The 27,394-nt window shown below is 45.3% G+C and overlaps 1 protein-coding gene across 1 annotated transcript in view; it reads right to left on the bottom strand.

The window, feature by feature from the left end:
* Positions 1-27,394, bottom strand: part of LOC115308943 (actinia tenebrosa protease inhibitors-like) — a 54,154-nt gene that overhangs the window by 10,414 nt on the left and 16,346 nt on the right. The window contains exons 4-5 of the mRNA XM_040208975.1: positions 4,403-4,576; positions 635-805 (exon numbers count right to left, since the gene is read on the bottom strand). Of these exons, the coding sequence (XP_040064909.1) occupies positions 635-805; positions 4,403-4,576 (345 nt within the window). The remainder of the gene's footprint in view (positions 1-634; positions 806-4,402; positions 4,577-27,394) is intronic.

Below are 27,394 nucleotides of genomic sequence, written 5' to 3'. Positions count from 1 at the left end.
ATCAAGCAAAACAAGTTGGTCTGTGTGGTGAAAACCCAAGATCTGCAAATTGATCCGGCTACCCTTGAGGTTAATGCTAAGATATACTTGGTAGTTCCGAGGTGTTTGATTGTCCGGAAGTGCCGAATAATCATTCTTACAAATAGACGTAATTTTTTGCACGAGAACTGAAGTGTTTGGATGCGTGCACGTTCTCAAAATAAAGCGATGATTCGTATTGCTGGTTGTAAAATACACTCGCGCGACAGCGACCAACCATGATCGACGGCCGTGGGCCCGAGGCGTCTGCCCTTTCGCAGATATCTGCAAACGCATCGCTTGCAAGCTACCTACAGGACACTGCGACATCCCTGAGGACAGTGAACGTACAGAAGACAACTTGGGGCAGTGGCTAAAAGCATGCAAACGGTGCATATAGCTCGAATCATACTCGGCCCCTCTCATAACAGCCGGGCGCCGAAATACCATATATGAGGCTTGAAATTGTCGTTGCATTTTAGAGGAATTATATAGTTTAACGGTAACACACATTTTTTGATGATCCCTATATAAAAGAATTCATCATATATTGAATATTTGCATGCAAAACGCGTCACACATATAAACAAACGATCAAGTAGGAGAGTGCACTTACTCGCACAAGTTTCCCAACATGCTTTTGCGGTATGAAAATTGTTTCCGCTATCTTCACATCCCCAAAACTTTTCACACTTTTCTGTGTTTGTATTGTAGCCATACCTGTACTCAAATTGAGTGCAAAAACTCATATTTTGTATTGGTAGCTTGCACTTGTCTTCCACAAATCCTATAATAAAATGCTTAAATGTGTTACACTTCATGCAAAACAAATGTGAATGAATACGTAGGAAATTTTGTTTTTAGCCCCGTTATAAACGTGGAGTTCGAATGAGGATACGTTTCAGGTTTTGTTGTATTCCTCTTAAAAAAAAAGTAGTATTTTATTGGCAGATGATCCCTTTATTGAAAGTTCACACAGTTCTAAGAAACCGCGCAGACACGGGATCGCAAAAATAGTCATTCTAATTCATAACGTCTACATTAGTGGTGTCAAACTCATATTAGTGGAGATGGTGGGGGGAAGAGGGGGGGGGGGGGGCAGATAGCCAACAACGGAAAGGTGGGAGGACAACGTAAAACGAGAGGGGGGGAAATCACGAGATTTTAAAGAGAAAAGACCACGTGCGTTATGCTTTTCGTTAGCTCACAATTTTTCCCATAACATCTTTAAACTAGATCTATGACTACTTTTGGCCCTGCCCTGATGCGACAACAAGAATTGAAATTATAGCATCTCGCCAACGTGCTGGCTTTTTTAAGGCAGGGTGTCTCAAATAGTGGCCAGGCTCTTTAACATCGACGGCAAAAATCGGTTCCTTAATCTATCGCGCTACGATTTTGTGCAGCTTTGCCCACAGGTAGTGCATTTTGCTATAAAATTTGCAAAGAGCGAACTTACTTGAGGAAAAAGTAAGAAAAAAAGGAAAAAGTTTTGACTCCTTTGAAAACGCAGCGAAGCCAACGGTCTTCAGACAACAAGGCGCCGTTTGGCACGGAGGACAAGAGATGGCGCAAGCGGTCGCGATGTCAACTGCCGCCAACGAACGAGCATACGGCGCCGAGAGCCGGCGTCATAGGGAATTGTAGTAGACCGTTTTTCTCCCCCGCACGGCATCCATGACAAAAACGCCGCAGCTGCGCATGCGCGCCGCCAGCCTTGTCTGCATAGTTCAAGGTCTTGTGGCGGATTGCGCAGCGCTATCCGGGTGCTTAGCGGGCTGCGGAAACGGTCTACTACATATCCCCATTAGCAGACGATCGTTTCAAGTCAAAAGCAGCGCGCGTTCTGCAGGCGGGGACAGTCGCAGAACCAAGAACAGGCGCGGTAACAACAAGGAACTGCAAAGCGGACGACAATAGTACCTCGAAAACAAAAACAGTCAAGATGACCTGACAAACCATTTTTAATCGATTATGTGTCCACCCAATGCGTTTTATTAGTAGGGGTGATAAAACCATGCATTGGAAACTGACGTCGAAAACGCTCGCGCTGTTTTGAGTCATAAAATATCGTCTGCTATTTGACGCCGGCTCTCGGCGTCTTGTGCTCGTATGTTGGCGGCAGTTGGCGTCACGACCGCTTGCGCCACCTCTTGTCTCCCGTGCCAAACGGCACCGTATTTTTTGAAGACCAGTGTGGCTTAGCGGCGTTGTCAAAGCAGTTAAACCTTTTTTTCTTTTATTACGTTTTCTTGGGTAAATTTACTTTCTTAAAATTTTATAGAAAAAATGCACCATCTGTGAGCAACGCTGCACAAAATCGTAGCGTTCTAGGTTAAGGAACCGATTTGTGCGGTCGATTTAAAGAGCCTGGCCGCTATTTGAAACAGCCTGTAGTACAAGAGAACAAGTACACTGTTGTTCCCGTTGCTCAGTTCACTCAGGAATTCAACCAAGCTCAACATGTCTCTAAAACAACAATCGTTTAACTTGACGGTTCTTGTTTGCCTGACGGTTTTATTACAACACTCAGAACAAATGCTTGTCTTTTAATGGTGATATTGTTTGAAGGCGAGAGTCCCTAGCTCGTAGCTTTATCTTCGGCAGTTGCTCTTGTTGATGGAGAGTTCGCGCAGCCGAGATGCGGCCTTGAACAAATATCTCGCTCCTGCAGCGAATTGTTGCACATTATAAAAAGGCGGGAAGCGGAACATAAATCGAAACAAAGGGCACATGAACACAAATAAATATGAACTATCTGAATACCATAAAAGGGCAGAGCTACGTCTCGAACGGAAATGAATCGGCGCATGCCATTTGTAGCGACCGAGGCATGGGAACCGGGACTCGTAGCGGGTGCTTGCTGGCCGCATCCCAGCGAGTCGCGGGCCGCGTGTTTGAGACCCTTGGGGTTTTATGCTACAACAAGGCGGTATCAAGCCGGGCAGTGAGTCCGGGACATTGCCGCCGTCTGCGATTGGTCAGCGGCACAGCGCTGACCAATCACAGACGGCGGCGATGTCCCGGACTCCCTGTCCCTCTTGGTCCTGCCTTCTAGCATAGGACCCTCGGTCTAAATAAATAAACGAAGTTACAGCTGCTTTTTCGTGAAGTGTTAGCTTTCATTCTTCACCAGACAGCTTTAGAGCATCATAGAAGGAACTAGAGAGGAGGTGAGCGCCTCTTCAAATTTTCACATAATAATAAGGGAACATAATTCGCAGAAGCAGTAGCAGGCGTTCCTTTGTAAACTATAACATCCACATATTACCCGGCCCATTTTAGTGAGACATTTTTTTTGGTAAAACATATTACCTGCTCTTAGTGTAGTCAGCATCAAAAGGCGTGACTCGTAGACACAAAGCGACCCTTGCAGAAGATGTTAAACAGATTTTAGGAGTTATACCCACTTCCTAACAGACCTGAATCATGGGCATTGATTGGTTTACTTCATAATTGTTCAATATTGGCATAGGGTCTTATTAGCCTTGGGCAAACTACAAAGATACGTTAACGCGTTTTCACCAGCCTGTTGTTGGCATATTTTTATTTGGGTATCGGGGGAGAATAACTGGATTGGGTCAAACTGTTCATGACCACTAGGCGTATTCAGGGCATTTCCGGCAGATTTTGTAGTTGTTACAAAAAGCATTGATTTTTGTGCTCTTCGCAATAACTCAGTACCATAACACGGTTGGCGTCCGCTCAAGGTACACTCTCATGGCAATGCAAGAATTTTTGTTTTAAGCTAAGAAATACTTCGATTTCATTACACTTCAATTATTTCTGCGTGTATACTTTAATGCGAACACGTGAAACAATAAATTGTACTAAAATATTATTTTCGACGAATTAGACCAAAGAAATTATATAACAAAGACGGAGGTTTGGGTTTTGAAACAGAATAATGTAGAACTGTGTAGGAGATTATTTGGTGCAGCCAGATCTTTTTCGTCTACTTAGCTCCATGGGATTAGTTCATATACCGCGGTACTTTACTTCATGCTAACGCCAACAGGTAATGACACACACGCTAATTATATTCTTTGACAAATCGGTAGAACGAAAAAGCCTGATCAACCATTAACTTAGTTTACTTCCAACAATAACCACACAATTGAAATGCTACGGCCAGCTCGAAAATGTTGCATTACATCTTACAAAATGGCTTAGAGAAATTGTTGTGTACAAAAACACAAATGATAAGCCACAATATAATCGCATGAAAGAAATGAGTTAAGCCAAGAATTAAATACTTTCATCAATTTCTAAAATGTGCTTTTAAAAGCAGCAAAACATGCAAATATTGATAGCGCTGTGGATGAATTATATTGCGCATATTAATGACCACATTTCTTCAAACGAAGTGTCATACTCAACTTACTTCCACAGCGTTGGTAGCACTGGCGAAATGTATAGAATGCGTTTCCATGTGTAGGACAGTAGTCGGGGGGTAAAATTTTGCATCTTTGCTCTTTATAATCATACCAAATATAAAGATCGTCACCGTGTTTACATTGGGTGCGAAACGGGTATGCACATAGTCCTAGGTCAGCAACTTGAGCCATGGAAGTGGAGAAAATAAGAAAGGAATAAATAACTATTTTATGATCGGCTGAGGACACGCAACTCCGCGAAGATATAGAAAATGACCAAACAGTGGAACAATAATGTAGTCGTAAATAAAATTGTAAAATTGTTTTTATAATTTTCATACATAATATGAGGGTGATACAAAAGTAATGATTTGTATTAGTTTCTTATAAAGTCTAGTCTACAGGCTAGATTTATTGGCTTCCAAATAATTACGGCATGAGCGTTCACATTTTATTAAGATTCATAACCTGAGCCGTTCAAATACTCTAAGATGTATATTACCGAAAAAAATACTCATGCTGGAAATAATATTTATTTCTTAGGTGGTCACCGGGAAAACCCGTACCTCCAAAACGACCAACAAAAAAGGCGGAAACACAGAGCTCAAAAGTAGTGATCGGGTTAGTGTGCTGTTGAATTGATGTGCCGTGTATGTGTATGTGCTCAATGTATACGTTCAGCTGATGCTTGTGGTATGCTTAATGTATCTACATATCTGTATAATAAAGGTGCCCGAAGGGCCCGAAGCGTAATGGTGATGTAAACAAATAAAAATATATTGTTTTATTTTTTGTAGCACATGAATTGGGCGGTATCTAGCGCCGACGCTCCAAGCACTTTATAGATATACATAGGTGCGATATCCGGCGGGTGCTCAGACGACACTGCCAGTACTCGATTGACGTACGCGATGCCCGGCGGATACTCAACCGACTGTTAAGTGCTCCATGGATACTCAGATCCACCCGGTACTCAGATGAAACCCACGGTTCTCGATTGACACGCGATATACAGCCGATGATCATCAGCCGACGCTGGCCGTACTCCAGTGATATTGTGCTGGTACTGCCCCCATTTTGAAACGATATTGTTTACACATCGTGTGGATGGGAAGATTCTGGGTATTTGCCAACAATAGTGTGTAGATACTCGCCTCATATTCTTGTGCCGCTTGGGTATTCCTCACAGATAGTCGCATTTATTATTTTTCTATTCTTCAATAGTATAAAACAACCTTTTATTGAAGTTTATGTTACTGTCTAACTTTACTTGTCATCGCTAAGCCACTTAATTCTGGTCCCATACTGCTGATGTCATGACATCCAGAGATTGCCAAGCACCGTTTAATTTTGCCGTCGTCTTAAAAATTACATCCTCCGAGCGTGACTTTAATTTCCAAGAAGATGGCAATCGGTCAGAAAGGCATGTAGATAATGCTGTTTGTCAAAAGCCGTGAACAAATTATCTGTATGTGACAATGTCTGAAGTCGAGTCAAACAGACTTGCGGACCGAATTTAAACGCCTGATAAGAAATGGCGAAAAAAGGTCACTAATTAAGTGTGAAGACTTTGCTCACAAATGACTTAACATTTGCTGAAAATATATCAATAATTTATGTTGAGTACACCTTAATAATATTACAGAATAAAAAAAGTGAAAGCCGTTTACAACTCCCTGTAACACCGAATTAGAGCGCAGCTCTTGAGGAGGAGGAGGGAAGGGTACTGGGGGGTGAAGTGACCTGGGGGGGGTCACGTGACGATGCCGATGATGTCATCAGTGACGTCACTGATGACGTCATCCGTGGCGATGACGATGACGATGCGGATGCCGGTGACGTCATCAGTGACGTCACTGATGACGTCATCAGTGACGATGACGATGCGGATGCCGGTGAGGTCATCAGTGACGATGACGATGCGGACTCCGATGACGTCATCAGCGATGATGACGATGACGATGCGGATGTCGGTGACGTCATCAGTGACGTCACTGATGACGTAATCCGTGATGATGACGATGACGATGCGGATGCCGGTGACGTCATCAGTGACGTAACTGATGACGTCATCAGTGATGACGATGACGATGCGGATGCCGGTGAGGTCATCAGTGACGTCACTGATGACGTCATCAGTGATGATGACGATGTGGATGCCGGTGACGTCATCAGTGACGATGACGTCATCGGGGAGGTCACGTGACCTCGGCGGGGGGTCACGTGACCCTGGGGGTGGTCACGTGACCTCGGGGGTCACGTGACTTGGGGGATCACGTGACTTTGGGTGTCACGTGACCATGGGGGTCACGTGACCTTGGGGGTCACGTGACCCCTCCCCAGGTCACGTGACCTCTGGGGTCACGTGACCTTGGGGTGACCTTGGGGGCCACGTGACCTTGGGTTGACCTTGGGGGGTCGCGTGACCTTGGGGTGACCTTGGTTACGCCGACGCCGACGGCGACGCCGACGCCGCTCAAGCCGGGAACGGGCCCCTAAGAGCTGCGCTCTAAAATGGTGGACGAATGTAGAATTTCAATGTTTATTAAGGCGAGCTTGTGTCTACAAACCCAAAATAAAGTACAGTCGTCCTCAATATGAGCGTGAACACGCCGCCGTCGACCGATTGTTACTGCCAGCTCCAGCTAGCGGCGCTTCCACGAGTCACTACGAGGATAAGCGCCTGCGCAGAAGGGACGGATGCGCTGTTGCGATAGCGAGTATCACCCCCGTTCTGGAATCTGAAAACCGCCCGCGGCCAGTCTGTTTTGTTTTACTGATAGTTGGAAGCGCTGATTGTGATAAGCAATCGGCCACGGACTGCGCTTTTTAAACGATAAATCCTGCTGTGTAGCTTGCGCGTGTCGGCGTAGTCGATAGTCACTCTTGATGGTATAAAACAAATCTGTTTGACAAAAAAGTAGGAATCGGGGGCGTTATGATTGGGTCTTGAAGTTGGTATCAGTGAACACGTTTTATCTATACTTCGTTTCACCTTAAATTCAGACGCAGCCGATGCTACGAGCTAATCGTACCAATGAAACAACGTCCAAAGGCACCATCATGCTTGTTCGTCACGTTTTGTGCGGGTTTTATGATTGCTGAACCAATCGCACACAGAAAAAGACCCAGTGATTGGCGTTTTGACGCTGTTTGATTGGTCCGAATAGCTTGTAGCGCCGGCTGACACTTAGTATGATGAAATAGGTATTGTTATCGTTTTAAAAATGCGGGCGTGTTTGAATTCCACAAAACGGGGCGCCTACGCGAAATTTATTTATTATGAAAGCTGATGTTGAGATGTCGCGCGTACCCGAAGATGAGCGTCGCCGCATTATAGACCTGTGCTTTAAGGAGTATAGCCAAAGAGTCATCGCCGATTTGGTGCAGCGCCCATTGACAAACCGTTAATCGCATCATGCAAGCATACAAGAACGAAGGCCGCATTGCGGACGCGCCACACAATCGACGTCCACGTGTGACAACAGCCGACCAGGATCAGACGATTGTGGCAGCCGTGGCAGTCGACCCGTTTCTGTCGGCCCGAGATGTCCGCTGTGCCTGCAACCTTCAGGTGAGCACATCGACAATTTACAGAAGGTTTTCGGAGGCTGGGCTGAAAAGCCGGATAGCTGCCCAAAAGCCTCGGCTCAGCGAAGACAAGAGGCAGCGGTTGGCATTCGCCAGAGACCACAGCTCTTGGACCATTGCAGACTGGAAGACCGGAGGAGCGTCATTTTTTCTGATGAGTCCACATTTACGACTCGTTGGGATCAAAAGCGACGCGTATAGCGGCCGGAATGCTCCAGTTATGACCCCGAGTTCCTGCAGGAAGTAGCAGCAAGTGGTCGGTCGGTTGTGAACGTCTGGGGAGCTGTCTCCTACCAAGGGCTTGGGCCACTGTACAGAATTGAAGGAAGGCTGACCTCTGAGAACTACTGCAACATCTTGGACGACGTCATGCTTCCTTATGTTCTCGGTGGCCCATTTCCTGACGGGAATTTTTTTATCCAGCAAGATCTTTCCCCAGTCCACACCGCCGGCAAAGTGCGGACGCTCCTGGAGGAGCGTTACGTCAGACAGCTGTCTTGGCCTCCAAAAGGTGCTGATATGAACATTATCGAGCACATCTGGGGGCTTATAAAGCGGAACCTGGCGAAGCAATCCCTCCACAGTGCACGCACCGACGACCTCTGGATGCCGTGGAAGCCGAGTGGAACCGACTGAGGGGACGCACCGATATCGTCGAAGCGCTTTTTCAGTCTCTGCCTTCCAGAATAGCGTGCGTCCTCAGAGCGCACGGTTGCATGACCCGCTGCTAAGACGCACAAAAGACAATCTAGGAAGTTAAGTGCTAGATGCCTTAAAACTAGGTCATTATTAACAAGAATCAGCATGGTTGTTTGTTTTTATTTTTTGAAAAAAGTTATTTCAAAAGAAATAAACATATTCCTTTGAAATGGTGTCGGTCTTGAAAGACCGATCAAAACAATTCGTGAGTTCACAAAAACAAAATACGTGCGCGCCTCCTTAGAAAAAAAAATCAGTTCCGCGTTAACGAAAAGATAGCGCACGAAGCAAGATCAGAAAAACGGAGCGCGCTTGGAAGGTCGCATCTACACTGACCGCGCAATTTTTATAAATATATAAAGCAGCACTCACTGCCTTATCCAAACTGACATACAAAAGGGGGTAGCATGCGTTCTCGTAACAGCCGATCCGTCCTTTCTGCGCAGGCGCTTATTCTCACAGTGACTCGTGGAAGCGCCGCTAGCTGGAGCTGGCAGTACCAATCGGTCGACGGCGGCGTGTTCACGCTCATATTGAGGACGACTGTACATGTTTAGAGCCATCGACGGAAAACGATTGTCCAAAGCAGCGCGTTACCGCGACTTTCATACATGCGATACGTTCAAGAATGTTCCGAATCAAAATCCACTGAAACCGCCGACAATAAGCTGGAGCTTTCAGGAACACTACATATTAATTAAAAAAAGTGAAAGCCGTTTACAACTCCCTGTAACGCCGAATTAGAGCGCAGCTCTTGAGGAGGTGGAGGGAAGGGTACTGGGGAAGGTTCAACTGACCAGGGGGGGTCACGTGACCTTGGGGGGTCACGTGACCCCCAAGGTCACGTGACCCCCCAATGCCGATGATGTCATCACTGACGTCACTGATGACGTCATCAGTGACGATGACGATGCGGATACCGATGACGTCATTAGTGACGTCACTGATGACTTCACCAGTGATGATGACGATGACGATGCGAATGTCGGTGACGTCATCAGTGACGTCACTGATGACGTCATCAGTGATGATGACGATGACGATGCGGATGCCGGTGACGACATCAGTGACGTCACTGATGACGTTGTCAGTGATGATGACGATGACGATGCGGATGTCGGTAAAGTCATCAGTGACGTCACTGATGATGTCATCAGTGATGATGACGATGACGATGCGGATGCCGGTGACGTCATCAGCGATGATGACGATGACGATGTGATGCCAGTGACGTCATCAGTGACGTCACTAATGACGTCATCAGTGATGATGACGTCATCAGTGATGGTGACGATGACGATGTGGATGCCGGTGACGTCATCAGTGACGATGACGTCATCGGGGGGGTCACGCGACATCGGCGGGGGTCATGTGACTTCGGGGGTCACGTGACCTCAAGGAGGAGTTCACATGACCTCGGGGGGGTCACGTGCCCCCCCACGAGGTCACGTGACCCCGGTGGGGGGCTCGCGCGGTGCATTATGGGACATTTCCCGTAATGCACCGCGCGGTTACGCCGACGGCGACGGCGACGCCGACGCCGACGGCGACGCCGCTCAAGCCGGAAACGGGCGCCTAAGAGCTGCGCTCTAAAAAGTGAAAGCCGTTTACAACTCCCTGTAACGCCGAATTAGAGCGCAGCACTTAAGGAGGAGGAGGGAAGGGTACTGAGGGGAGGCCATACACCTCCTCCTCCTCCTCCTTCTCCTGGCCCTCATTCTTCAATCTCCTCCGGTGGGGGTCACCTGACCTCGGGGGGGGAGGGTGGTCACGTGACCTCGGGGGAGCGGGTCACGTGACCTCGGGGAGGGAGGGGGTCACGTGACCTCGAAGGGGGGGGGGTCGCGGGACCTCGGGGGGGGGGGGGGGGCATGTGACCCCCTCTTCTCGAGGTCACCGAAGGTACCCGAGGTTCTCCCGAAGGATCCCGAGGTCCTCCCGAAGGATCCCGAGGTCCTCCCGAGGTTTTCCGGAAGGAACCCGAGGTCCTCCCGAGGTCCTCCCGAAGAAACCCGAGGTCCTCCCGAGGTCCTTCCGAAGGAACCCCAAGTCCTTCCGAGGTCCTACCGAAGGAACCCGAGGTTCTCCCGAAGTCCTCCCGAAGGAACCCGAGGTCCTTCTGGAGGACCTCGGGTTCCTTCGGGAAAATTTACCCATAATGCACCGCGCGGTTACGCCGACGCCACTCAAGCCGGAAACGGGCGCCTAAGAGCTGCGCTCTAAAACAAAACAATAGGATTAAACGTGGTTCAAAGCTCGTTCCTCTGCGGGGTGCCGTGTGCGTAGCCAACTTCGACAAGCACGCGGCAACATAGATAAAACAATTTGGGGACATTATTTTTGTGCTGCCTTTGGTAGCTTCAAACTTAAAAGACGTTCGAAGCAAGAAATTATTTCCTTAAGTTTTTTGAAGATATACTTTAGCTTTAGATGCAGCCTACAAAATCGTGTGATTTAAACATATCACAAAGTAAATAAATATCCAATTAGTTTTATTTATAAGCTTACAACCACGCCATAAAAAGTTACTCTTCGGCGAAATCACGCGTTCATGATGTCCTCGTAACTTACTACAACGCAGCAGCGGCCGTTGCACCTTTACTACCACTTCGTTGTCAATTCAAAAGAAATTCCTCTGGAACTAATTGAAGTGAAAAACTTCGTAGGTCAAATACTAGCTTCAAAACCTTATTTGCGGTAATGCTATGTCAAAGAATAAATTTTATACGATGTCGCTATAGTTACATGTAATAATTATCAGTAATAATAATAATACTTTTATTGAATGAAAAAATAGCATGTACAGATTCAGGCCTACCGAAGCCTCATCGGGCTTGAAAGGTACACTGTTAGAAATTCCATCAATCTACGTGGAAAAACCGAATAGAACATGTCCCGTTTTCTGGAAATGCATACAATGTGCTGTTTGCTTTCAAAAACGGGAACTGTACCATATGCATTGAAATGTGCTATTTAGGCAATAAGTATGAGCTTATCCGTATAAATAAAAAAAGCCCTACAAGACTACAGTTTATACTCGGTTCAACTGGTATAAGCGAATTGAACGCGCCCAAAAGTGCCGGATATCCAGCAATTTTTATGGAACTCTATCAGACCGCGGAAGTACAGTGCCCGTGAGCCGTGTTGCGCCGCGCGCAGGAAGCCATCTCTCACCCGCGCATGCGCAAGCCGCTGCCGGCCGGCGTGGGCCCGCCAGCTGCGGAGTGCTGCAGCCCGTTCGGAAGGCGAGTTCGACGTTGTTATCGCGTCGTCAGAGGCGTTCAGTGGTGCGTAGAAGGCTTTGTTTTCCAAGGTACGTATACGTTAAGTTGTTCCTAACGCAGTGTTATTTTACTATCTCTAAGGGTGTCGTATATTCCAAGTTCGGGATGCCCAGCGTGTAGCGTCTCGTCTTCCCAGCTGCATAAAGCTAGGCCTTTTATAGTTCCTGATTCGGGGCGGCATACTGCCCGACCCTACTTAGTATTGATGGTATGCTGCGCTGCGTAGTTACGCGGAAAAAAACTGGAGAAATGAAGTTAATGCAGAAGGACAGACAAAAACATGCATGAATTGGCGCTGACTAACAACTGTTTAATTTCTTTCTCTTTTTTCTCCCCCGACCCGTATTTCCAAAATTGCGGCTAAGAAAACGAATGGTTGATGTCTTGAATTTGTTGGCTTCTGAACTTGATGGTGTTTGCTGTAGCTGCCTCTTTGATATACGAACTGGATGGTGTGTTTTTGTAGCGTTTACCTGGGGCCTGATGTTTGCTCCGACAAGTTTGGTGTCTTATTGAGTAGATCTATTTCTTCTTGTCGCAAAGCTAGTGATGGCTCACTGACGCACGCTCCGTGTCTACCCGAGGCCATGTGAAAAGCCTCGATAATTTCACGCTTTGTTCTGTCCTTTGATCTAGCCAAGATGGAAGTAGTGTCAAGGAGAGCTTTGCAGTTGCATTTTGAACAATGCGCTGCAAGGTTGCCAGCTGCTTGCAGTTGTCCGCATGCATGGTTGTGCTCCCTTAGTCTCTCGTTAAGGCATCTTCCAGTCTGCCCGACGTAGGATCTTCCACACGACAGTGGTATTTTGTATACCACACCTTCGACACATTCAACAAATTTGCTCCTGTGTTTCACTTGACACAGTGCCTTGCTGTTAGTCTCGTCCACTTCATTGTTGACCTTCATGCATAATCCTTTGAGCCTGAAAGGGGCAGATAGTGACACTCTGACTTCGTACCTTGCGGCGATGTTTTTTTATTATGTGTGAAAAATTGTGTATATATGGCAGTACCACCATTGGTCTTTTATCCAAGATCTTCTCCTTGGTTTTGCACTTTCCTGTGAGTGTGGAAATGCATTTTTCTGCGACAGCTACCAGTATGGGTTCAGGATAATCGCTTGCGTGTAGTCTGCTTGTCTGCCTCTGTAAACTTTTTGAGACTTTGTGGTGACACGATTTTTGAATTGCTCGCCACATGCATCCCGAGGCAACATCCTCTTTACTAACTTTGTGTGTCCAGAGTCATACGGCAGAATTCGTTTTTTTCCTCTAGTTTTGTACATCCAGCATGTGTGTCTGTAATCAAAAGTCATCTGGATGTCCAAGAACTGAACGCTGCTTTTCTCAGGTAACTCCAAATTAAAATCCAGTCCTCTGTGCGCTTCTCGAAACTTCTCCATGATCTTTGAACGTACCTTGTCTGTTAGTTTGTGTATTGGAAAACACACCGAAAAATCGTCTACATATCTAAAGCACTTGCTGACTCCATTTTTCTGGAAAAACCCCTGTGGTTCTCTATTTCCTTTTGCCATGTACAGGTGGTACTGCCATATATACACAATTTTTCACACAAGATAAAAAAACATCGCCGCGAGGCACGAAGTCAGAGTGTCACTATCTGCCCCTTTCAGGCTCAAAGGATTATGCAGAAAGGTCAGCAATGAAGTGGACGAGACTAACAGCAAGGCACTGTGTCAAGTGAAACACAGGAGCAAATTTGTTGAATGTGTCGAAGGTGTGGTATACAAAATACCACTGTCGTGTGGAAGATCCTACGTCGGGCAGACTGGAAGATGCCTTAACGGGAGACTAAGGGAGCACAACCATGCATGCGGACAACTGCAAGCACCTGGCAACCTTGCAGCGCATTGTTCAAAATGCAACTGCAAAGCTCTCCTTGACACTACTTCCATCTTGGCTAGATCAAAGGACAGAACAAAGCGTGAAATCATCGAGGCTTTTCACATGGCCTCGGGTAGACATAAAGCCCCTCGATGCGTTAACGTGTCTTGCAAGTAGCGCCAAATGCGCGAGTGCACGAGGCCCATGTCTCGAGCAGTCCTTGGAAGCAAATGGCGGTGCAGCACTGAAATGAGCGGCTTTTGGAAGCGAATGGCGGCGGAGCACGCGCTCGCGGCACGTTTCTCGCGCGTTTCCACAACAATGGTTGGCGGTACTTGTAAAAAAGGCCTTTATCAAGGGGCTTTAGGTAGACACGGAGCGTGCGTCAGTGAGCCATCACTATAGCTTTGCGACAAGAAGAAATAGATCTACTCAATAAGATACCAAACTTGTCGGAGCAAACATCAGGCCCCAGGTAAACGCTATATACAAAAACACACCATCCAGTTCGTATATCAAAGAGGCAGCTACAGCAAACACCATCAAGTTCAGAAGCCAACAAATTCAAGACATCAACCATTCGTTTTCTTAGCCGCAATTTTGGAAATACGGGTCGGAGGAAAAAGAAGAGAAAGAAATTAAAGGAGCGATGCAACAATTTTTGTACTTTGCGCAAATACCGCTTAAAACGGATCCCTAACATTAATGACTTATGAAACAAGCGTTCGTTTTTCACCCGACGCAATAGAAGTCCCAGAAAAAAATTAAAGACAAACGAGCAGCGTTCACCCCCTCAACTCGCAGCTAGTACAAGCGGCCACGTGATCTGAAGCCGATTATATGCCGCCAGTGTTGATCATAGCCACGCGCTGGGGTTGGCAAAGCGCAGGACACGCGCTGAGTTCCAGACATTGTTATGGCTCGGCTGTTGTCGTCGTTGCAGCGATTGGACACGGGTCACTACCCGAGGTAGCGATTATCACGAGCCCAAGTCGAGTGCCCACGCAATGCTCGGGACCAATCTATGAACCGCATTCAAACATCGTCACTTGGGTGTACTGCGATCCCCACGGTACGTCACCAAATTTTGCAAAGGAGAGATTGAATGAAAATGATCGCTTTTGTCCTTGAAATTACACCGCAACAAAGGAGTTTCTTGGCCAGTGGCGTTGCGTGCGAGTATCCTTGAGTCCCAGGTGTGCCAGTAAGCTCGTGTCAAGTGAAAAACATTTCAATTGAATATCGTTGCACAGCTCCTTTAAACAGTTGTTAGTCTGCGCCAATTCATGCATGTTTTTGTCTGTAATTCTGCATTAACTTCATTTCTCCAGTTTTTTTCCGCGTAACTACGCAGCGCAGCATACCATCAATGTCAAACCAACTAGCCCAATTCCAATCATTCCTTATTCCTACTCAGTAGGTGGGCACTAGGAAGGCACAGTTTTCGCAGTACTCCCGCATTATTATGCCAAGCCGCTGTCAACATGCGTGCTTCAGCGCGTCGAATTAAACTTGTTTCGCCGCCAAGTTCAACCTCACATGGTTCAAAGTTTAGCGCTTGATCGGGGAGGGGGATGGGGCAATTGGAGGATGAGGGAAGATTGGATTAGAAGGCGTGAACATTTGTCAGTTATGTTTTAAGGAACGAAGTATTTTCATAAGGTCGAAAGCGTAATATATTCTCAATACAGCTTTTGAGGAACGGAGCTTGTTTTTAACTTTCTTTTTTTAAATGCGTCTAAAAGCATAATGGAGCACTGCGTTCCTCTGCTACTCGACCGTGTGAGCGATCTTGGCAGCTTGCTAAATATGCGGTGAAATAAGGGTGGCACCTGCTTGATGCAGAGAAATAGTGCAGGCTTTTGCATCTTAGGAATAGTACCGCATTATCGTGCGATATTTTGAGTCGCCCAGTAAACTTATCCGCGCTGAGCCAGTAATCAATCATCGTCGTGGTAATACTCGTGTGCGTGCCGCGGATGCTCCGGGCGTTTTGCGTACTAAATTAATGCCATTTTTTCAGGACTGATATTTCCTAAATAACTTGAGCTTCTGATAAACGAATTTACTTCGAAATTACCCCGGTCGAGTTGAAACCTTTATAGTAATAGGTGGTATTCACTGGACGCCACATCGGAGCTCTCTGAACGCTGCGCATGCTCAGAGTGAACTCCCGCTTATGGCCTGAGGACACCCTTTTTATGTAGAGTAATGCTACGTGCACGACGTCGTGCAGCTCAACCGGAAGTGGCTGTACGCACGACGCGCGTTGATGTTCTTTGATTGGACGACCCGAATCCTGGCCATAGTGGCAGAGCTTCGCTCTGCCAATAAAAATTACTGCAGAGCCCCTCAAACAAATATTTTCGCCCCATCATGACCTAACCAACCTCGCAATTCACGAGCTTGCTCGTGAATATGCGACCAGAGTCGCGCATTATGCATGCAGCCTCACACATTCAGGAGCATGCTCGTGAATTGTAATTGAATTTTGAATGTCAAGTTCACTTTTTTTTTTTTTTTTTAAGGATGGGATTTGACTTGTTTTCATCGCTTATCAAGTTCATTCACCTCAACGGAGTGCGATTTCTCCTTGTGAATTAAAGGGAAATACTGTATATATCACCGGAATAAAGCGATAAAACTCGTGGATATATATGTTAACCGGAAGAAACTGAGATTCTCCTCCCCAGATAAAAACTGAAAAGGTGTGCCATGTTTGAAAACAATATAACTCCCGAAGTCCTAGGTATTAATGCTCTCAAACACAGTTAAAATCATAAACGTTCGGTTCAGCGTTCCTTTATGACTAAAAAAATCGACTTTTTTTCAGGCAGAAGCATCTTCGACTGCCACTGGATGGCACCAGGTGCTTCGAAGGAGTCAGCTTCCTCTCTGCCATGGAGCGGATGTACGCCACATACCTAAAGTACCCTGCTTAGCTGCTAGCAGCGTTGAAGTTCGTTTAGAGGTAACTATAGATGTGCCTTTCAGTTATGAAAATGTGCGCTGTGAATTTGCTTTGGAGAAATGTATCGTATGGACAGTTCTAATTCCTTCAGGTGGTAGAATTGTCTAGTGGATATTGCATTTCATGAAGAAATAAATAGGCGATGTTTTGTCTGGGAAGCAGCAATAACTGCTAAATACTTTTTGACAGCGTTAATGACATAATAGGCCGTTAGCAATAAATTATGTAGCTAATCTGTTACCGTGTCCTTGCCAACATCCTAAGCAGTTTGGCATACTTTTGAATGATGGTGTGCTCTTCAACGTATTTCCGGCAAGGCCAATTTGGCTCAAAATTAGAAATTTCGAAGACTGTAATCGACTTATTTTTCGCAAGAACCTAATTTTCGCAAATCGCCTACAATTTGAAAAAAAAGGTCCCGCGAACAATTCTGGTAAAATGTAAACACATTGGAAACTATATTGAGATCCCACCGCATCGTGAAAATTAGAACCCGCAAATTATTCCAAAACTTCAACTTTGACCTCAATCGGGAAATATTGAGCCCTCGAAACATATTTCGTTCACATTATATAATATGGTACAAGTCAAAATGTTCAAATTCTGTTTTCATTTGGCAATGTGCAATGTTTCCGAAACTTATAGGAACACACCAACTCTTCATTACCTTATAAAAGTGCTAACTTGTCGGTGGCCGAACGACAACTATAACATGTTGCTTAATGCAACAATTCTGTGCGCTATGTCATGGATTGATGTAATCTCCAGAGGTAATAGAGTAGCGTGTTCCTTTGGTGAGTACTGTACAGATACAGGGCGTTTTTTTTTTATTCTTACAGATTTGTTTAAAGAAAGCCATGAAGGCTACACTTATTCGGTTTCTGCGAGTGAGTTATACGCCAATGGGGCACTATGTGGGTGGCTAATCTTTGCGATTAGTCGGCTAATTAATTAAAACAAATTTAAATAGCTTTTTAATTAGTGAAAATAGACATATGGTTCCAATTAGAAACTTGCTGAGCGTTATCGACAACCACTAAATCAGTCATTTTTAGAAAGACTTTCAGCGCGTGAGAAGCGTAGTAGTGCATTTAAGTTACAACTCGTGGAGCACATACAAAGCTAGCTGTCGCGGTAAGGCGCCTGTGCGATTTTTCTGTCTTTTATTTAGCCCCAGCCTTGTACCTGCTCCACTAGTAGTAACTCCAGCGCACTGTTGCTCTTTTCACGCGCTCAAAATCTTTCCAAAAATTACTGATTTAGGGGTTTTGGACGACGCTCAGCAAATTTCTAATTGAAACCATATGACTATTTTCAGTAATTAAAAAGTTAATTAACGAACTTTAATTAATTATCCGACTTATCGCGAAGATTAACCACCCCCAAATGCACCCTGGGCGTATAACTCACTCGCACAAATCGGATAAGTGTAGCTCTCATGGCTTTTTTTTTTAAACAAAACTGTAAGAAAAAAAAAAAAAAAAAAAAAAAAAAAACGCTCGGTGTAGCAGACGCATAACGATTCCTCAAACGTATTGCAGTATTCCCATGTAGATATGAACGGTTTCATTCAGCTTGGTCACACTTTCGCTGAGGCATTGTCAATTACATTAAACAAAGTGTCAAACTTTCGGCAGCAATTCGGAAAGAAATATGTTTTGTAGAGCAGCATATTAGCGTTAGCATTTGTGTTAGTTTGGCACGTTCAACAGCAACCTGGAACATGTTGTACCATGTTTTTGTTGAAACTTCGAACTAAGAAAGGCAAAGGCCTGATGTTGACGTGCTGCTTTCTAGACACCCTTATTCACAATTCGCTTGAAAATATTCGTTGCTCACATTAATTGGATGTGCTGCAGTAACTACGTGACCTGCTTGGGAGGACCGTTTCTCTGTAAGTCATATTATTATGTTGCAATATAATGAAAGAATCAGGATGAATCTGGTATTCAGATACATTGTCATATAGAACCAATACTAGAACTTGTGCATCCTACGGAGCATGCAACTTATATTTTAATCCGCCTTAGTATCGATCGGCTTCAAATACATGAGCCCTTGTGCTGCAGGGGCACACGAATATACCTGTGACCGGGCTATGCTTATCAGTTAAAATAAGTAATATGAACCAAAAGACATGAATGTTCAGCATTCTAATAATGGGTGTATCTCAAAACGTCCCATTCGCATTTGAACCTTGCACATTTCGTCCTATTCTCATTTGGTCCTTCTCGTTTGAACCTTCTCATAAGATCCGAATCGTGATTTTCGCAACTGGGCCCATTTTTCATTTTGCCCGTTCGCCCTACGACCGAATGGCATTACTTCGGCATGCTTATAACGTTGTTATGCCTTCGCGGCTTTGTTGATGAGCCTTACCTTGCTTGGGCCCCCAACATAGCATTAGGTATATGTTGTGTGTAGAGGTGCGCACTGAGAATCGTACAATGACGCGACCTTCCCTTCCTCTAAGCAAACGAAAAAAAAAAAAGCGATGAACATTTAATTTGGAAACTTTGTTTGAACAGAAATAGCATACATATTAGCAGTGGTTCTCAACCATTGATGTTTCGCGGACCCCTTGTAGAAAGGCTGAGATGACAGACGACCCCGCTCGGGGTGAGGGGAATAGAAAGGTATAGGCTATCATGATAATGATTTAATAAATGGATATAACTAATTGCTAGTGTGAAGTAGACTTATCTCATTGACACACGCGCGAGAGTACTCACCCAAAAATTGGAACGTTTCTTAACAACGTGAAGAAAGACAACTAATATTGTCGTGCTTGACTGATGAGACATGGCTTCGCGGACCCCTATAGATGCCTTCGCGACCCCCATTTGAGAAACACTGCAATATAGAAGTGGTGGCATTGTCCCAGGTCGAGAGACCTCAAAAAACGTGACATTTCGGAATATGATCTGGCTGCGATAAATACTTGGTCTGTTTTATTGTCAGCTAGTAGCTTTTCACGACGATCTCGACGCACTGCTAAAATCCTTGGCAGAGAGAGTATGCCTGTAGCGTGGCACACACACACACGCACGCACAAAATATATCAATGTACTTATTAATATAACCCCCCCAAAAAAAAACGATTTTCGTATAGAACGAGTCCAGTGCGACGGGTCAAATCGAGATATTTTTGAGAATGGCTGTTTTGAAAAGGGCCAGGTGAAAAGGGCGAAACGAGAACGGACTCAAATGAGGAGGGTTGAAATGCGAAGGACGAAACGGGAAAGGACCAAATGCGCCAGGTCCAAGAGAGAAGATCTTTTTGAGAATGGTTGTTTTGAGAAGGGCCAAGTGAGAAGGGCGAAACGAGAACGGGCTCAAATGATAACTTCCCTCTAATAATAACCAGAATATTCTCCTTAAGCACTTCAGGCAAGTTTTTTTTGTAATATTGCATTTACTGGTACTGTGAATTCCTTTTTTTAACCGAAGTATCGTTGGGTACAACTTTACTAGACAGGCGAGCTGGTTAATATGACATTCTACAAACCGAGATGGAGGCTTCGAAGACATACGTTTCAATTGAGACGGATGGGTTCGTCCTTCTTTGTAGCCTCCGTCTCGGGTTGTAGAATGTTTTAGCGTTGTGTGCTGACACAAGATCCGAAATGTGTCCAGTTATTACTGAGAACTGATGCCAGTAAGCTGAATCGTTTTTTTTTTGTATGTGTGTACAATCACAATTTGTCTTGATGCAAGGATCAGACTTGGAGGCTCATGGTGTGTGGACGGACTGTCCAAATTAAGGGCGTGTCTCGGCTTGAAAGTATACTATAGACGAGGTTTATAATTTGTCCAGATTGGATTACTAACCGATAGAGAAGTTAAAGATGGAGCCAGGAACTCCTTAGCTTCTGTTATTCATCCTCCTATAAGAAATTCCACCCATTATTTATGTTATCTTTTTTTCAGGCGACTTGTGGCAATGAACCCGCAGGAGGCGTCCCGGCAGTCGTCAAGAAAAGTTGCTCTGGTGCATCTGAAGGCGCAGGGAGCCCTCCAAGAGTTCTCGAAGTTCCAAAAGAAGTGGAAAGAAACTTCGGTGCTTGTTTAGATTAATCTTTCTTTTCTATTGTTAATATTACAATTTGTTGTATAGGCCAAGATGGTTCTTTTCGAGATGTAGCATGTCAGCATAATTTTTGGTCACATTTTTTTAGGAGACTGCTCACTTTGATATCTTTTTTTATGGCTGAGCTGCCCCCCAAAACATTTGCGGCATGAACTGTGTTTTTTTTATTGTGTATCTGCTCTAGTCATTTTAAAGAAAAATAAATGTAAATATTTTTGAAACAGCAAACTGTTCAGTCTTCTTTGCAATGGGTCCGTTGCTATGGGTTGGAACCAAAAGGACCAAGCGTGAACTTAGTTTGATAACGATTTTTTTACAAAAGTTTATCTGCCTTTATCCCCGTCACTACATGTACAATGCTCTCTAAACTTGACGTAGCATGTAATACAGTAGCATGTAATACAGTAGCATGTAATACAGTAGCATGTGAACACTTTCTCATGGCATTCCTGGCTGTTCTATTGAGTATATATGTCACCGATTCATTGTTCTGTTTTCAGTATAGTGCTCGCATTAGATACGACAGTTCAAATTTTCCATACATACAAGTTTGGGGAACATTTGCGCATTGCAGGTAATTTTATGTTGCAAAGACGTGCATCAAGTTGCGCCTGCAAACTGCCAGGACATCCCTGTTCTGCATGTCGCATATCAACTTTTTCAAGGAGGAGCTTGGCATGGGACATAAAAAGCCCGGATGCACTCATGAATAGCGGCAGTAACATAAAATGGGGCGAGTACTATCACAAACAAGACTGAACTTTTTCCGTACGTCCAAGAAATGTGACCTGTGTCGTTTTGGACGCATTGGAACATGTAATGTACTTCGTAAAAATGGTACATGGTCTGGCATGGCTTGCAACAGAACATGTGCTGCTGTGTGCCACGATGGTACGTTTCCTGTAGCATACAGTACTTGTTCCGTGATGATGGTGTATGGAACTTGTTGTGGCTGCCCATACAGCAACAACATGTCTTGTACTAAAGAAGTATGGAACATGTTCTGTAGTCCGGTAATACAGTACATGTTGTGGCAACAAGGTTAGCATGTATGTGTCCCATATTTCGACAGGAGTTTTTCTAACAGTGTAGTGCCTGGCAGACAGTGACAAAATAAAGCAATGACAGTAAAACACAAAAACCCCACATAGATAAATCAAGCTATGACACACACAGAAAAGAAATCTTTATACAATTCTATTTCTGAGCGCTTTTTTCAGTTTGTATTTTGTACTAGCACAAAAAATACTCATAGGAAGCTTGTTAAAATACGAGGGAACATAGTAACGGCGCATGCGTTCGCCATATCTTGTGCTGCACCGAGGTATACAGTAACTTTTTTTTGGCATTAGGCAACGGGCTGGGGCATAAGGTACTTTAAAAGAACTATTCCAGAAATGACGGAAAACTACAGTTTCTATCAACAGAGAGTCAAAATCCGGAAAGCTTAATGCTCTAAATACGTCAGTATCTTTATCAAGACTTAAATCATAAGAAATAACTTTTAACAAAGAACGCAAAATTGAATTGATTCTTATTTTCCATCGAAGGGCACAGTGGCCGTACACAGTTATTTCATAACGAAGCACACTATAGCCCAGGGCATGAATGATAACCTTACGAACGGATAATGGCATAACGTATCTAACACTGTACATCAAACAAGACACCGCGCGAAGCTTCTTACAGATATGAGCGAGCTGTGAATTCCAGGCAAGATCGCTATCAAAAATCAAACCAAGGTATTTAACTGTAGATGTGTAATTCACAGGGGTACACGCGCAATTAAGACAATTAGACGTGTGCAAAAAAAGCGGAGAAGTGAGACTGACTCGTTTTAATGGGCTATGAAAACAAATTAGTTTAGTTTTTGTCGTATTAATAGAAATTAAATTTGCATCAAACCAGTCCATTGCCCTATTTGCCGCATTTTGAAGCAAAGAGATTGCGTGCAAATACTTAGAAGCGCAGGCTACAATTACAGTATCGTCCGCATATTGAAATATTGAAGTGGGCACGGTACTAGAAAGATCGTTCACATAAATATTAAATAATAAAGGACTAAGTACTGAACCCTGCGGAACACCAGCTTTAATTATCGAGAAGTTACTTCGAAATTGTTCAATCGAAACACATTGGCGCCTATCCTGAAGAAACTTTTGTAACAGCAATAAAAAGGAACCGCGAAATCCCACCATTGACAGCTTATTTAGCAACAGACGGTGACATACACTATCGAATGCCTTACTGACGTCTAGAAATAACGCGCACGCTACTTGATTCCGCTCAAACGACGAGTTCAGCAAATCAGAAAAATCTTCAAGTAACATTTGAGTGCCTCGACCTTGCACGAAACCGTACTGAGAGGGCGACATAATACGATGCTTATCCAAAAAGCGTGTCATGACCAAGCACAAGTGTTTTTCTAACAGCTGAGCAATACAAGGTAAAATTGAAATCGGACGATAATTTTCAATATTATTTCGCGCTCCAGCTTTGAAAAGCGGGATAACGATTGCCGTTTTCAATTTTAAGGGAATGACTCCACTATAAATGATACCATTTAAAATTGATAGTAAAACAGTTTTGAGGACTTCGAACGACCTACGTAATTCATTGATTGAAATTCCGTCAATACCCGGCGACTTATTAGATTTTAAACTGAAAAGAACGGTTTTAAGCTCATCTTCGTCCAAGAAGGGTAAATAAGCAGATTCCAAAACGCTATTGCGTAATGTACACGAGTTCGTGTGTTGCCTCGCGGTACCCGATACTTTAGAAAAAAGATGGTTAAAATCATTGGCGATACTCTGTCCCCCTGATGAAAAAAGGGAGCGATAATTGCTATGGCTTGTAGCCTTTGTGTTTGTTCCTCTAACATCATTGATTAACGACCATGTTTTTTTGGGGTCGGTACAAGCCTCGTTAAATTTGCTACGAAGGTAAAATCGTTTAGCGCGACGAATCATTGCATTGGCCCTATTTCTACACATCTTGTATTTTAGTTGCAACTCGGTGCACCTGGGAGAGCGCTTTAACTGAGACCATAGAAGGTCCTTTTCCTTAATTGCAGCCAAACTTTCAGAAGACATCCATTTGTGGTTTAAGTTCCGTTGCTTGATTTTTACAATGCGCGTAGCTGCTTGCCTAAAACGGTTTAGTTGGGTAACAAGCTGTTCATAACTGTCAGCAGGCGAGACGGTAAGCAAAAAAGTGTTCCAGTCATGCTGCGCAACAAGTTTATCAAAAATTCGGGGGTCAACTATTGAAACTTCCCTCTTATCCGTGGCTGAGGCCGGTAGATCAGATTGCTTCATTATCGAGCAACAAACAAAATAATGATCAGCAAGTTTTTTTTCCACAATCGCTGACTGAGTAGCTAAGTTTAGGGCCCGAATATTTACGTGGTCGATGCAAGATACGGTTAGCTGCCCCGATAAAACTCTTCACGGGTAGGCTCGCGAATAGTATTTTGCAGTCCCCATTTAGATAGAACATCAAGATAGTCCCCGACTACTGCTAAAGTAGGGCGAAGTGTGTTAATATTAATATCCCCTATCATACAGACAAGATCTTCATAAGAGAGTGAAGTCAGCACTGAATCAAGCTCAGTCAAAAATAAACGCCCATTGAAACATGGAGGCCGGTAAACCGACAGCAAAACTAACGATAATTCAGGTGTACTTAACCGTAATACTACTGCTTCCGCTTGGTGGAAACAAAAACCTAGCTCAGACACAGACCATATATCTCTTACAAATACTGCCACCCCCCCTCCTTTCCCCGTCGGCCGAGTAAAAGAAAAAGTTTGGTAGCCTGGTATTGAATACCCTGCGATGCAATCAGAAGGAATATTAATTTCAGTAAGCACTAAAGCATCAAAAAAGCCATGAAAAGGGGAAGTTAAAGAAAAAAATGGTCCCAGTATTTCCGGATACTGCGAATATTAACGTGAGCTACTCGGAATGCATGTCCTTGGGAACTTGTGAAAAAGCTATGAACTTCCTGAAATGTATCACAAGTACGGAAAAAACCAGAGTTCATGCTCAGACAATTCTTTTCAGATCGGACATCTTCTGAACACGAATAAGAGGTGCGCCTTCAGATTTTTTGGCCAACACCTTGCCGTCTCTTGTCCAGACAAATCTGAAATTTTTCTCTTTACCTTTTGATCTGGCCAGCCGGAAAAGCTCTCGGTTGGCCCTCGATAAGTTGTCGTTAAAGTAGAGCCGAGGGAACAAACCATCCTGGACCAGTCTAGGCAGGAGCCTTCGAGCACTAAGCCATTTTCTTTGGCCGTAACATTGTGCATTTGCACAATGACAGGTGGGATAGAGTCTCCCCGGCTCGGTAAACCATGAACAGTTGAAATATCAGCAGTTTTGAATTCAGATATGTTGAGAGCTCCGGCCAAATCGGAAATGACAGAGGTCAAATCTTCGTTAGGCTTCCTCGGAAAACCGTGAATTTCAAAGTTAGACCTTCGGCTGTACTGTTCAAGGTCATTTAAATCACTGCTCAACTTATCAATCAATGCTGCCTGAGATACTACTGTCGCAGACAGTGACTCCGTCTGAGAGCGCAGCTCAGCAACTGCAGCCTGGCCGGCCGTCACAGTGGAAAGAACGGTGTCATACTTCGAGGACAGGAAGTCAATAGAGCTCTGTATTTCGGCCACAGATTCAGCGACCTTTTCGCCCGTGGCCTTAAATGCCAGCAGTTCTTCTACTTCCCCCGCAAGCAACTCAACCGTTGATCTTAACTGATCCAGTTTCTTATTAACAGCAGTAAACTGCTGTGCGAATGAGGCATCACCCGGATTGGAGTCTGTGCAAGGTTATTTTGCAACAGCGGATCGGCAAGGCTGGCAAAGCCAAGTTTCACGCTTAACGGTAGTCATCTTTGTGAAAGTGCCCTCTGCAACCGCCGAACAGCTCTTTCCAAGATGATAAGCCCCACTGCAAGCAGAACAAGTCAAAAGTTTCCCATCTAAAGGTAACGCCTTAGAACAAGCCACACAAACAGAAGACATTTCGGTGCAGTCAGCGGCAAATACAAAACAAGTGCAAGCAGGGGTTTTTTAAACTCACCTGCCGACAACAAAATAGGGGTTTAGTGCCAGCGAACGACTGGCCGCTGACTGCAATGACGGCTCTCGATGGCAGGCTATTTGTAGACAGCGGTGGCCACCAGGCGAACTGGGTTGGAAGATATCGGCACCAGGGGAAATGCAGTCGATGAATCAGCTGAGCCCGGAGGACCAGCCGGCGAGATGATCGCAGACGCAATGCAGATTTCCCGGCAGATGTGCTCGAGATAGCAGGCGAAGCAGCCCAACGGTATGATAGCCAGGCACGTGGCAACCCAGGTAGCCTGCCGACAACAAAATAGGGGTTTAGTCCCAGCGAACGACTGGCCGCTGACTGCAATGACGGCTCTCTATGGCAGGCTATTTGTAGACAGCGATGGCCACCAGGCGAACTGGGTTGGAAGATATCGGCACCAGGGGAAATGCAGTCGATGAATCAGCTGAGCCCGGAGGACCAGCCGGCGAGATGATCGCAGACGCAATGCAGATTTCCCGGCAGATGTGCTCGAGATAGCAGGCGAAGCAGCCCAACGGTATGATAGCCAGGCACGTGGCAACCCAGGTAGCCTGCCGACAACAAAATAGGGGTTTAGTCCCAGCGAACGACTGGCCGCTGACTGCAATGACGGCTCTCGATGGCAGGCTATTTGTAGACAGCGATGGCCACCAGGCGAACTGGGTTGGAAGATATCGGCACCAGGGGAAATGCAGTCGATGAATCAGCTGAGCCCGGAGGACCAGCCGGCGAGATGATCGCAGACGCAATGCAGATTTCCCGGCAGATGTGCTCGAGATAGCAGGCGAAGCAGCCCAACGGTATGATAGCCAGGCACGTGGCAACCCAGGTAGCCTGCCGACAACAAAATAGGGGTTTAGTCCCAGCGAACGACTGGCCGCTGACTGCAATGACGGCTCTCGATGGCAGGCTATTTGTAGACAGCGATGGCCACCAGGCGAACTGGGTTGGAAGATATCGGCACCAGGGGAAATGCAGTCGATGAATCAGCTGAGCCCGGAGGACCAGCCGGCGAGATGATCGCAGACGCAATGCAGATTTCCCGGCAGATGTGCTCGAGATAGCAGGCGAAGCAGCCCAACGGTATGATAGCCAGGCACGTGGCAACCCAGGTAGCCTGCCGACAACAAAATAGGGGTTTAGTCCCAGCGAACGACTGGCCGCTGACTGCAATGACGGCTCTCGATGGCAGGCTATTTGTAGACAGCGATGGCCACCAGGCGAACTGGGTTGGAAGATATCGGCACCAGGGGAAATGCAGTCGATGAATCAGCTGAGCCCGGAGGACCAGCCGGCGAGATGATCGCAGACGCAATGCAGATTTCCCGGCAGATGTGCTCGAGATAGCAGGCGAAGCAGCCCAACGGTATGATAGCCAGGCACGTGGCAACCCAGGTAGCCTGCCGACAACAAAAT

This window comes from Ixodes scapularis, unplaced genomic scaffold (genome assembly GCF_016920785.2).
Source record: "Ixodes scapularis isolate PalLabHiFi unplaced genomic scaffold, ASM1692078v2 PGA_scaffold2__306_contigs__length_199485367, whole genome shotgun sequence".
Classification (NCBI taxonomy): Eukaryota; Metazoa; Arthropoda; class Arachnida; order Ixodida; family Ixodidae; genus Ixodes; species Ixodes scapularis.
Note: the sequence above shows the minus strand (reverse complement) of the source record. Positions and strands in the feature narration are given on the sequence as shown.